The sequence below is a fragment of the Rhinoderma darwinii genome, chromosome 5, assembly GCF_050947455.1.
Source record: "Rhinoderma darwinii isolate aRhiDar2 chromosome 5, aRhiDar2.hap1, whole genome shotgun sequence".
Classification (NCBI taxonomy): Eukaryota; Metazoa; Chordata; class Amphibia; order Anura; family Rhinodermatidae; genus Rhinoderma; species Rhinoderma darwinii.
The window spans coordinates 133,984,794-133,998,031 of record NC_134691.1 but is presented as its reverse complement, the minus strand read 5'-3'; the positions used below and the strand labels follow the sequence as shown (position 1 = coordinate 133,998,031).

The window sequence follows — 13,238 nt, the reverse complement described above, 5'->3', positions numbered from 1 at the left end:
GATTATGATACTAGCTGTGACATAAAAACAATGCTTTCAAAAGACAATTGAGTCCCATATGCGAAAATACAGTAGCTATCATGTTTATTTATTTCACTTGGTAAGAAAAATTAAGAAAAAAAAAGGCCTAATTTGGGGGTCATTTATGAAATGTGTAACAGAATTCAGTAAAATTGCAAAAAAATGTACACGGAGTATGTTGTATAAAATACCCCTTACATCATGTATTTACTATTGTTCTTATTGTTGCATATTGACAATTATAGGGGTAGTCCCAGAATTAATGGAAAAAAATAAAATAATCAGATATAAAAAAGTGCATGAAAATATATATTTTTTTTTTTTATAACAAACTTAGAACAAACACTTTCTTATATGGATCCATAAATCCCCCCATTCATTGCTCTGGTCGTTTTACTTCATCTGCGACGGGGGCGTGTCTTTTCTGCTGCAGCTCCTCCTCCTTCATGTCATAGCTTGTGTAGACAGATCGCTCTGTTTCACTACCTCTGCCTTCTCTTTTGCAGAGGCTTTACAAATTCCCCCCAGCACTACATAACTCAAGAAGAGGGAGAGCCTGCTGCTTACACACAATGAGAGGATGAGCAGGAGTGGGGAGAGCTCAACACTGTATGTACGCAGTGCTGTATGCAGGATCTCTATTCATCTAAGCAAACTTCTGCCTCTTCTGTGTGTTTCATACTGTGTGAGTATCCACCCACTCTACAAGCTTTGTTTCTGAATAAAAGCTTCTTCTCTATTTCTTTACTGAAAAGCAGAGTAGGCATTTTCCATTGACTGGTGGCAGTTAAAGAGTAGAACTGAGCATGTGAATCAGTCCCTGCCTTATTCAGCTTAGTCAGGGGACGTGCACATTACCATACAAATTAAACACCAGGGGTAGGGATGCACGATGCATCGAAACTTCGATACTGTTTCGATACTTTGCATCCCCAAACGGTTCGATACCGTTATTTCATGTATTTCAATACTGAGCTGTGCTGCCGCACAGCTCAGTATTGTAACACATGAATGTATGAGAGCGGGCTGTGCCTGTGTGATACAGTCATTGCCGCGCTGCTGAGTCTTGATAACAAGTGTGCGGGGTCAGGATGATGTGATGCGGCCAGCGCTTCACTAATGAGCGGCGGCACTAAAGACAGAACATGGCCGGCCCACTGAAAAACACCCCCCCCCCCCCGTGTTCTGTCCTCAGTGCCTGCGCTCATTAGTGCAGCACCGGCCGCATCACCTAATGCTGACCGCGTGTGCACTTGTTGTCAGGAGCGGGGAAAAGGTTGTAGAAACCTCTTATCTCTGCCGCTAGTCCCCTGAATGCTGCGATTAAAGCGGACCGCAGCATTCAAACTGAAAATGAGAAGGGGGGGGGGTGACCCTTGGATCGCGTCACAGGAAATCCCTGTGATGCTTCCCTGTGACACGATTGAGGGACATACCATATATGGGCAGACAGCCCAGGGTCCATTGAAGGACCCCCGGGCTGTCTTACCATATTTCCTGTTAGGGCATACTTCGGTATCTCCTAACCACTGCCTGTGTAATTAATGCTAATGTGAGGCACATTCCAAATTCATCACACCATGTGCCTCACATCAGAAAACGGAAGAACTTTTTTATTTTTTATTTTTATTACTGTTGGAAAAGTATCATTTTGGTATTGAAAATCGCAATACTACACAAAGTATCGGTATTGAAGTCCAAATTCTGGTATCTTGACAACCCTAGTGCGAACATAGACCAACCATGGAGTCCCACACTAATCCCAAAAACAGGTGTACCTAGTCCTTTTATCAGTGGAGAACTGCACATGTGTAGTGTTTTACTTCACAGCTATTTATAAGTTATCCACCATACAGTGGATAAAAAACTGTTAAACCTAATTGCAGTGATGGGTCATCACCAGACTTTCCATATACACTTGAACATCATATAAATCTTTATTGCTATGCAGAGTTTGCTTTGTTGCCGTCTGTATGAAACGCATAGTAATTCTGGCAGTTGTAGGAAACTCAAAATGAACAAGGTGAAGGTAAAACCAGTTACAACAGCAATGTAACATTATTTCAATGAAGTTAATGGGAAAAAAAAAACTATGGTCAAATATGCAATTTTGTGAAAGAGACTTGAGATGTGATTTTAAGTCAAAACAAAATAATGGAGATATGTAAACTTTTGCCTGGTGATATACAACTAATCAGATCAAATGCAAAGTATCATAGCTAAACTAAAAAGAGGTATAATTTTGTATTTTTGACACCACATTTTCAAGTAATCATAAAACAGTCTAACTAGCTGTTAATTCTTTTTCCCATAAATGAAAAGTAGAAGCGGTGATAAGAAATGTTATAACATTTCTTATTAAAGAAAAATGCCTTTTCTCCACTTCTCAAACTCTTCTCCTCCTCCCTCCTTTCTACTGGCCAGATCACTTACTCAAAATTTATAGGTAAAACCTGTATTCAGACAGGCAGAGATAAAGATAGATTATCAACTCTACTGAGAGATCAGGTTACATCTGCTGCCCATAAATGTCTTTGGAGAGGGGGGGTGACTGCTGGAGGAAGACAGAGAGAGAGACAGACAGACATTGCTAATGCTTTTAGTAAGCGTCATACTATCGCAACCCAGAGCTGGATTCTAGTAAAACACTTACTAAAAGCAGCATCTGTCTTTGTCTCTCTCTGTCTACCTCCAGCAGCTCCCTCCTCCTGCACCAGCTCCCCTCTCCATAGACTTCTAGGGGCAGCAACTGTAACATGATCGCTCAATTAGATGATAATCAGTCTTCATCTCTGCCTCACCGTATACAGATTTTAGCAGTCAATTGAGAGTAAGTGATAAGTGCAGGAGGTGGGAGGAAAGAAGTCTGATAAGCAAGGAAAGATGTTTTTTTCTGTAATAAGATATTACAAAGATTCTTATCACCGCTTGTGCTAATAATTTATGGGGGGGAAACCGATGTCAGTTAAACTTTAAGCGATCATTTACAAACGTTTTAGCAAATTTCAAATATATATTCCTACATTGTGTAACAGAAATGTAAGATAAATCAGGCATGTACTATTAACTTCCCCCTTACCAGTAAATAAGTTGATAGATTGCTGTGAAAAATAACCAGGTGCTTCAAACTAAAGCTTTACATTGTGGCATGAAAATCAAACATTTCACCGTTTGTTTACTGTAGTTGTAAACATGGATTATGCTTTGAAATTGCGGATGATGCTCCTTACAGTTAAATGTTAAATTAATCTCATTTGCAATTGCTACCAGTGCATGTCTGTAGAGAATGTGAGTGTGGGAGAGTGAGTATGAGAGAGAGAGAAAGAGTATGTGTGAGAGAGAAAGAGTATGAGAGAGAGAGAAAGAGTATGAGTGAGAGAGAAAGAGTATGAGTGAGAGAGAAACAAAAATAAAAATAAAAAATAATATGAGAGCGAGAGAGCAAGAGAAAGAGTATGGGAGAAAGAGTATGAGAGAAAGAGTATGAGAGAAAGAGTATGAGAGAAAGAGTATGAGAGAAAGAGTATGAGAGACAGAGTATGAGAGAAAGAGTATGAGAGAAAGAGTATGAGAGAAAGAGTATGAGAGAAAGAGTATGAGAGAAAGAGTATGAGAGAGAGTGAGAGGGAGAGAGAGAGAAAAAAAATAAAAAATAAAATAAAGAGTATGAGAGAGAAAAAGAGTGTAAAAGCGAGAACAAGAGTGTGCGTGCTATTGCAATACGGGAGGTTACGTACAGCTATATAAAAATACAATAATAAAAAAAAAAGGTATGGGTAACTAGGATGTAGTGGTTACCTTTTCTACAATGATAAGGTCTCCAACTTGAATATCTGAACTTTTCACTTGCACTTTACCTACAATAAAAAATAAAATAAAAAATACGTCTTATTGGCGTGTTCTATCCATAAAGACAGATAAAAACGGAGACATGCAGGTACAAAACAACATAATGTGTGTTTGTATATACACTACCGTTCAAAAGTTTGGGGTCACCCAGACAATTTTGTGTTTTCCATGAAAACTCACACTTATATTTATCAAATGAGTTGCAAAATGACTAGAAAATATAGTCAAGACATTGACAAGGTTAGAAATGATGATTTTTATTTCAAATAATAATTTTCTCCTTCAAACTTTGCTTTCATCAAAGAATGCTCCATTTGCAGCAATTACAGCATTGCAGACCTTTGGCATTCTAGCTGTTAATTTGCTGAGGTAATCGGGAGAAATTTCACCCAATGCTTCCAGAAGGCCTTCCCACAAGTTGGATTGGCTTGATGGGCACTTCTTGCGTACCATACGGTCAAGCTGCTCCCACAAAAGCTCTATGGGGTTGAGATCTGGTGACTGCGCTGGCCACTCCATTACAGATAGAATACCAGCTGCCTGCTTCTTCCCTAAATAGTTCTTGCATAATTTGGAGGTATGCTTTGGGTCATTGTCCTGTTGTAGGATGAAATTGGCTCCAATCAAGCGCTGTCCACAAGGTATGGCATGGTGTTGCAAAATGGAGTGATAGCCTTCCTTATTCAAAATCCCTTTTACCTTGTACAAATCTCCCACTTAACCAGCACCAAAGCAGCCCCAGACCATCACATTACCTCCACCATGCTTGACAGATGGCGTCAGGCACTCTTCCAGCATCTTTTCAGTTGTTCTGTGTCTCACAAATGTTCTTCTGTGTGATCCAAACACCTCAAACTTCGATTCGTCTGTCCATAACACTTTTTTCCAATCTTCCTCTGTCCAATGTCTGTGTGCTTTTGCCCATATTAATCTTTTCCTTTTATTAGCCAGTCTCAGATATGGCTTTTTCTTTGCCACTCTGCCCTGAAGGCCAGCATCCCGGAGTCGCCTCTTCACTGTAGACGTTGACACTGGCGTTTTGCGGGTACTATTTAATGAAGCTGCCAGTTGAGGACCTGTGAGGCGTCTATTTCTCAAACTAGAGACTCTAATGTACTTGTCTTGTTGCTCAGTTGTGCAGCGGGGCCTCCCACTTCTCTTTCTACTCTGGTTAGAGCCGGTTTTGCTGTCCTCTGAAGTGAGTAGTACACACCGTTGTAGAAAATCTTGTTTCTTGGCAATTTCTCGCATGGAATAGCCTTAATTTCTAAGAACATTTCTAAGAAGACTGTCGAGTTTCACATGAAAGCTCTCTTTTTCTAGCCATTTTGAGAGTTTAATCGAACCCACAAATGTAATGCTCCAGATTCTCAACTAGCTCAAAGGAAGGTCAGTTGTATAGCTCCTCTAAACAGCAAAACTGTTTACAGCGGTGCTAACATAATTGCACAAGGGTTTTCAAGTGTTTTCTAATCATCCATTAGCCTTCTAACACAGTTAGCAAACACAATGTACCATTAGAACACTGGAGTGATGGTTGCTGGAAATGGGCCTCTATACACCTATGTAGATATTGCATTAAAAACCAGACGTTTGCAGCTAGAATAGTCATTTAGCACATTAACAATGTATAGAGTGTATTTCTGATTAATTTAATGTTATCTTCATTGAAAAAAACTGTGCTTTTTTTTTTGCAAAAATAAGGAAATTTCTAAGTGACCCTAAACTTTTGAACGGTAGTGTGTGTGTGTATATATATATATATATATATATATATATATATACATACACATACACACACATACACTAGTCCTTCTCAATGTATTAGAATATCAAAAAGTTAATTAATTTTAGTAATTCAATTCAAAAAGTGAAACTCATATTATATAGATTCATTTCACACAGAGTGATCTATTTCCAGATTTTTTTTTCTTTTAATGTTGATCATTATGGCTAACAGTTAATGAAAACCTAAAATTTAGTCTCTCAGAAAATTAGATTATTGGGTAAAAGTTGAAGATTGTAGACTCATGGTGTCGCACTCTAGTCAGCTAATCAACACAAAACATCTGCAATGGTTTCCTAAGCCTTTAAATGGTCCAACAGTCTGGTTCAGTAGGCTACACAATCATGGGGCATACTGCTGACTTGACAGTTGTCCAGAATAGTCATTGACACCCTCCACAAGGAGGGTAATTATTATCGAAGAAACCACGGCACTCAGTATAGAAGGGTGCTCAGGTAGGGTTCAACTCCGTACTATTTTGGAAGAAAACCTGGCGCTCCAAAAATTATTTGTTTTGGAAAAATATTTTTCAAAAATAAAGAATTTTTGGAGTGCCAGGTTTTCTTCCAAAACACAAGGAGGGTAAGCCACAAAAGGACATTGCTAAAGAACCTGGCTGTATCCAAACATAATAATGGTAAGTTGAGAGAAAGGAAAAAGCGTATAAGAAAAAAGTGCACAAGCAGCAGGGATAACCGCAGCCTTAAAAGGATTGTCAAGAAAAGGCCATTCAAGAATCTGGGGGAGAATCAAGACGACTGGACTGCGGCTGGAGTCAGTGCTTCAAGAGCCACCACACACAGATGTATGCAGGACATGGGAGAAAACTGTTGCATTCCTTATGTCAAGCCACTTATCCCCCAGAGACAACACCAGAAGCGTCTTACCTGGGCTATGGAGAGAAAGGACTGGTCTGTTGCTCAGTGGTCCTAAGTCCTGGTTTCAGATGAAAGTAAATTTTGCATTTCATTTGGAAATCAAGGTCCCAGAGTCTGGAGGAAGAGTGAAGAGGCACTCAATCCATGTTGCTTGCGGTCCAGTGTGACGTTTCCAGTCCGTGATGGTTTGGGGAGCCATATAATCTGCTGGCGTTGGTCCACTGTGTTATATCAAGTACAGAGTCAACTCAGCGATCTACCAGGAAATTTTAGAGCACTTCATGCTTCCCTCTGCTGTCAAGCTTTATGGAGATGCTGATTTCATTTTCCAGCAGCACTTGGCACCTGCCCACACTGCCAAAGGTACCAATACCTGGTTTAATAACCACAGTATCACTGCTTGATTGGCCAGCAAACTTGCCTGACCTAAACCCCATAGATTCTCTATTGTCAAGAGGAAGATGAGACACCAGACCCAACAATGCAGACGAGCGGAGGGCCGCTATCAAAGCAACCTGGGCTTCCATAAGACCTCAGCAGTGTCACAGGCTGATCGCCTCCATGCCACGCCGCATTGATGCAGTAATTCACGCAAAAGAAGCCCCGACCATGTATTGAGTGCATATACTGTACATACTTTTCAGTAGGCCAGCCTTTCGGTTTTAAAAATCATTTTGGAAATTGGGCTTATATAATATTCTAGTTTTCTGAGACACAAAATTTTGGGTTTTCCTTAACAGTTACCATAATCTTCAACATTAAAAGAAAAAAATGCTGGAAATAGATCACTGTGTGTAATGAATCTATAAATTAACTTTTTGTTGATATTCTAATTCATTGAGAAGGACCAGTATATAAACACATACTGAAATAAGGAAAGCAAACTTTGAGTTACATTAAAGGTATTATCTATCTTGAGAAAAGAAAAGCAAAGTCTTAAAGTAATGTTACTAAATTGACTCATGTTTCATAGACTTTTGTATAGTTAGATCAAATTACCCTACACACATTGTCTGAAGTGTAATTTGCAAATTGTTTCCAATTTCTTTGGAACCGATAAGATATAAGTGTACTTTGATAGAACTAAACACTCCCAGCAGTAAAACTAATCTGAACACTTAAGGGGGAAAAAAAAAAAATCTAGCAAGAGAACACTGAATTTATATGCCGTTTTGTTTTGCATGGGTCTATGATGTCATCTACTATTGGAAGCACCAGTGATGCCTTACCCTGGAAACTTAAAAAGGGTATACACTTTAGATAGCATCACATTCTGTGAAGAACTTCCATGACAAGTAGGAAATATCTGGTACAGTACCTAAACCTCTACTGATGTAGCAATATTTACTTATCTTGTATCATACTCAATATGAGTGCATATGCTCTACTGCAACAGAGAACAGAACAGGTTTTTCTAGAAAAGAAAATCCTCATATACTCATCAATCAGTTCCATTTAGCTAATGGATTTACTCTATGCACAATAAATTACCTTCTTGCCTAAGAGAGTCCCTATAAAATCTAATTGTTTTAGTCAGTAAAAAGTTTACAGCTGATATGTTAAGATGGAATAAGCAGAAAATGAAGTGATATTTAGTTACTAACCTCTAATGGTAAGCTTGCTATATAATTGTGAATTCATTTCTTTGTCCCTCTGGAACCTTCGATATTCATCAGCTGCTTCCCTTACCATTGTGACAGCCAGAACAAACCCCTACAAATAAACACAATGCTAAACATTAACATGCAAGGTAAACTACATGTCATATTACCATATGGCTGCTAGTATTTAGACAATGTAAAAAAAAAACTCATCTACGGCACAAGAAATAGACTAATTTATAAGTATGGACAAAATAGGTTGCGACTACTTTGGTAGCATGTTTATGGGTTGCGCCAAAGGTCCACTTTACGATTGCTAAAAGGGCTTCCTAACAAACCACAGAAAAAAAACTATATTAATTTAAAATCACTGAACAGGCCATACTTACTTACAGGGGCAGGTACACACACCAATTCCCAGCAGGAGGCAGACAAACCATAATGCTACATAGAGGGAGATTGCTCAGGTGCAATACACTGATGAACAGCTACTCTCACGCCTACTATTCATGAGGGAGGTGGCTGCTTAGTATTATCATTGCACACAGATATGGTTTGTATAAGTGCGCCTATCACATGGTTACATGTAGTGCAGCATGCTGGCATACAGCCTATTAGTTACGCCCATCTATTAGATAAGGCGGGCTACCCAGCACCTTCTAAGTTTACCACACAAAGTAAAGACACACTATTCTCGCCCAGCATTAAAAGGTATGGCTGCATCCTGAGAAGATATCCATGATAAACAATAAATATCCATTATCAACATGAGGTATTTGTTGATATTTTTACCAAAATACGCAAGCTCGCAACCCGCATCAAGGGTCCTCATTGTATTGCGAGTCCCTACACTCCTATTAAAAACAAATCCCACTTAAAGACGCTATATCTGTGTGCAATGATAATACTAAGCAGCCACCTCCCCCCCCCCTCATAAATGATAGGTGTTAGAGTGGCTGTTCATCAGTATATTGCCCCTGAGCAATCCCTCTTTCTGTAGCATTTTGGTTTGTCTGCATCCTCATGGGAATTGGTGTTTGTACCTGCCCTTGTGAGTAAGTATGTTCTGGTCAGTGATTCGAAGAGGCATTCCTGTAGCAAATTAAGCCAAATGTAAGGTGTTATAAGGAGGTGAAAAGGGTCTAGCAAGTCTAGCTAAATGTACCAAATTTATCATACAACATGCAACACTGTAATAAATTTTGTGAAACTTCTGACTGCCTGGTCTAAGCTTATACGGTCTAAAATTAACAAAGCTAAGTAAATCTGCCCCAGTGTGTATAAATATATATTTTTGGGGAAAGTTAAATGTACAATGCTGCTAGCATATCTACATACAAAGCGCCATTAAATAAATCAATCCACAGGGGAGAAAAGAGAACCTGGACCGCACATCCACTTGCTATATTTTATCTATTGCGGCTCAGTAAAATAAAATGTACGAACATGAAGTTCTTAGTAAACAGTTTGATCAAATGCCACTTCACGGAGACCCCTTTCAAGTGAGTCCCTACTCTACCAAGTGTAGTATCGTATGGAAACCAATGCCACTGCAAGGCAGCACCTGCAGAGGGAACAACCCAGGAGACCAACAGCACCCATGCTGCCAGTCTAAGCCACCTTGGCTCTGGACCACGTCCCCCCACAGATACTGAACGACAACAACAAAAGATTGCCACACAATACCACCAAAAAAAAATGGAAAAAGCTCACCTTTCCTTCCACTCCACCCCCATTTGGCCCAGATGTTTTTATTTGCAGGAAACTGCATAAAAAGTGTTCCTACCTAATTGTTCTCAGTTGGCCCCCGAGACTACAAGGAAAGGTGAGCTTTTTCCATCTATTCATTTTTTTGGTGGTATTGTATGGTAATCTTTTGTGGTTGTCGTGCAGTATCTGTGGGGGGACGTGGTCCAGAGCCAAGGTGGCTTAGACTGGCAGCATGCGTGCTGTTGGTCTCCTGGGTTGCTCCCTCTGCAGGTGCTGTGTTGCAGGGACACTGGTTGCCATGGGATACTATACTTGGTAAAGTAGGGACTCACTTGAAAGGGGTCGCCGTGAAGTGGCAGGTGGGCTTATACAGTTTGATCAAAATGTTTACTAAGTAAGAACCTCATGTTTGTACATTTTATTTTGCTGAGCCGCAATAGATCAAGTATAGCAAGTGGATGTGCGGTCCAGGTTCTCTTTTCTCCCCCGTGGATATTAAATAAAGTATTAGTAGTCAAACTTACCAGTGGGGCCCAGTAGGTGTACAAATAGCCTATCTTAAGAGAAGGCACAAACTGAGAACAGGCAACTACCAGAAAATACAGATTCAAGAAAAATTTGAATTGTTGATATAAAACCTTGAAGACAAAAAAACAATATTGAAAAACATGATTAAAATAACATCGTAGAAATGACAAATATTCAAGTTGCAAGGTTGTACGGAGCAGCAATACAGATCTATGGAGCCACCCTGTACCTCTGTATGCCTTCAATTTCACACGGATTCCAGCAGAAAGAAATAATAAATTGTTGCATGATGTATCTCCCCATCTTGGAGGAGAATATCTAGGCACCAGATAGCAGCAAAAACAGTGCCTCCATAAGGCTTCAACTAAGACTCCTAAAACTGTATACCTTTAGTTATCTTAAAATACAGATTGGAGAGCATATAATTTCTACCAAAATATGCCGCCAGGTGGTAAACACTACGCTTTTATTCCAGTGCTGGCTGTGCGGCAGGTATGGTCATTTATGCAGCTGCCATGTAACAGCTATATATATATATATATATATATATATATATATATATATATATATATATATATATATATATATATATATATAAAAAGCAATTCACTATCTATATAGTTAATGCCATACTTCCAAGAAAACACACTGTATTTAATGTAAGGGTCTAACCAGATAAAACAATGTATCTTCTCCCGCATCATACAATAACGGACAGATGCTTAAAAATTCCAACTACCAATGTAACTTAATTTAAAAAAAAAAACTTGACTGTGTGGTTTTCCTCACAACAATAAATGGTTTACTGTATTCTTAATGAACTTCCTGACCTTTAGGAAAATGTGTGCTGTTTAAGCAATTTGTATGCATTTAATAATTTAAACGAAGGGAGAAAACAGCGGAATGGTTCAATAGAGATGAGAATATTTATCTGTCTAAAAGACAGTTGACATTTTATTACCTTGACATTAGATCAGCCTTTTAATTACATAGTCATTAGTTTTGCGAGTTTTAATAAAGGTGCATAGAAGATTAAAAGCCTTTTCTTACTTTTGTATATATAAACGGTCAATAAACTGTGCAAACGTATTAGCATTAGGAGGATATAAGCCAATGACACAGCAGGTTACGTTATTTCAGCTGTACATACAAATAATAGATGGTTAAAAAAGCGATTTCGAGGTACCAGGTAAAGCGATGGTAACACACCACATTGCTATGCCTAATAAGTGGCACCCCTAGCAGACAACTCACACAAAGGAGAACTGTGCAGAACATTTCTCACAAAGCCATGAATGACTACATTGTGATCAGATTTCTAAACTTTTTGTGCAAACGAAACCAAATGTTTATAATGGGTGGTCTCAGTTTGATGAAATAACCGGGAATTATTCAAATAGATTTGTCTAGTTATTATTTTACAAGGAACCACACAGGAAACCTTCATAGTTTGAGTGGTTGGGTCCAGTTGCTGGTACAGTAGAACGCTTCTTTAATAAAAATGTACTACCAATAACAGACTACAACCATTTTTGTAAAGCATCATCTATAGGATCAGTGGGATCCTTATCTACGTACTTTTATATAAGCATTACAGCCTACTGAGACTAGCTAATACATTCACATTATTTTGCCAAACAATACGAAATAAAATATAAAAAGCAACGGATAGAAAATCTGCAAAAACTTTTCAGTGACACGAATGGGTCCACTCCGCACTAAGCTGAAGTATCGTGAGAACATATCAAGCTATTGATGGGCTCTTCAGTTTAGCAGTTGCCGTTTTTATCAGTCAGTAAGTACATTAGTGTGGTGGTAGTGGATCAGTGGAGCACCCTTGGTAGAGATCGGTCAAATGTTGTGTATGGATCTTCAACTAACTTTTTAATATGACTAAAGGGAACGGAGAGAAATTGTAGCGGTTTTCTCACGGATAACATTTCAAATACATAAAGGCGGTTCTCTTAAAGTTCATGTGTAAAAAATGTACATTCAGTGAGGGGTTAACACAGAGCTTCTCAGCTCACTAAATCAGCGCTGATCATGTCAGGAGGACTTATGAGGCCTCATGCACACTTCCATCACCGTTTTCCCGGCTGTTTCTCACGGACCCGTGTCTCTGTTATGGTATCCGTGTGGTTTCCGTGTGTACTCCGTGTCCATTTCGTGTTTCCGTTTCAAACGGACGTTGTGCTTCCATTTCGCTTCCGTGTTTCCGTTAAAAAAACGGTATTGAACTTCATTTGAACTTATCACATTTCCCAGCCTGTGAACTTTGGCACGCCCTGCAGTTGCTAGGACAACATATCCATCAAAAACGGACGGCACACGGAAGCCTTCCGTGTGCCGTCCGTTTTTTTTCACTGACCCATTGACTTCTATGGGCCCCACGGTCACGGAATCACTGACAAAAGTAGGACATGCTCTACTTTTGACGGAACAACGGATCCGTGAAAATAACGGAAGTGTGCATGGGCCCATTGAAATGAATGGATCAGGGTGCTATCAGTGAAAAAAACGGATAGCACACTGAAGGAAAAAACTGAAGTGGGCATGAGGCCTTACTCTGAAATAGGGCTGGGCAATTTATCGAAAAATAACCAAAACTGAAATTCAGCACAATTAACCAACGTCATCCTGTGCATTTCGGTTTGTTAGATTTTTTTTTTTTCTAGTCCCAGTTTCAACTATATCTGCATCCTCAGTTATAGGGGCATTATACTTTGTGGAGGGCAGTTATAGGGGCATTATACTCTGTAGAGGTAGCTATGGGGCATTATACTGTGTGGAAGGCAGCTATATCGGCATTATGTGTGGGGGCATTACACTGTGTGGGTAGCACTACACTTTGTGAGGGGCAGTGTC

At 39.3% G+C, this 13,238-nt stretch overlaps 1 protein-coding gene across 2 annotated transcripts in view; it reads right to left on the bottom strand.

Annotated features, from left to right (window-relative positions):
* ATP9B (ATPase phospholipid transporting 9B (putative)) overlaps positions 1 to 13,238 on the bottom strand; it is a 286,527-nt gene that overhangs the window by 245,519 nt on the left and 27,770 nt on the right. For both annotated transcript variants that reach the window (XM_075826526.1, XM_075826527.1), the window contains exons 4-6: positions 10,370 to 10,483; positions 8,139 to 8,247; positions 3,820 to 3,878 (exon numbers count right to left, since the gene is read on the bottom strand). In XM_075826526.1, the coding sequence (XP_075682641.1) occupies positions 3,820 to 3,878; positions 8,139 to 8,247; positions 10,370 to 10,483 (282 nt within the window). The remainder of the gene's footprint in view (positions 1 to 3,819; positions 3,879 to 8,138; positions 8,248 to 10,369; positions 10,484 to 13,238) is intronic.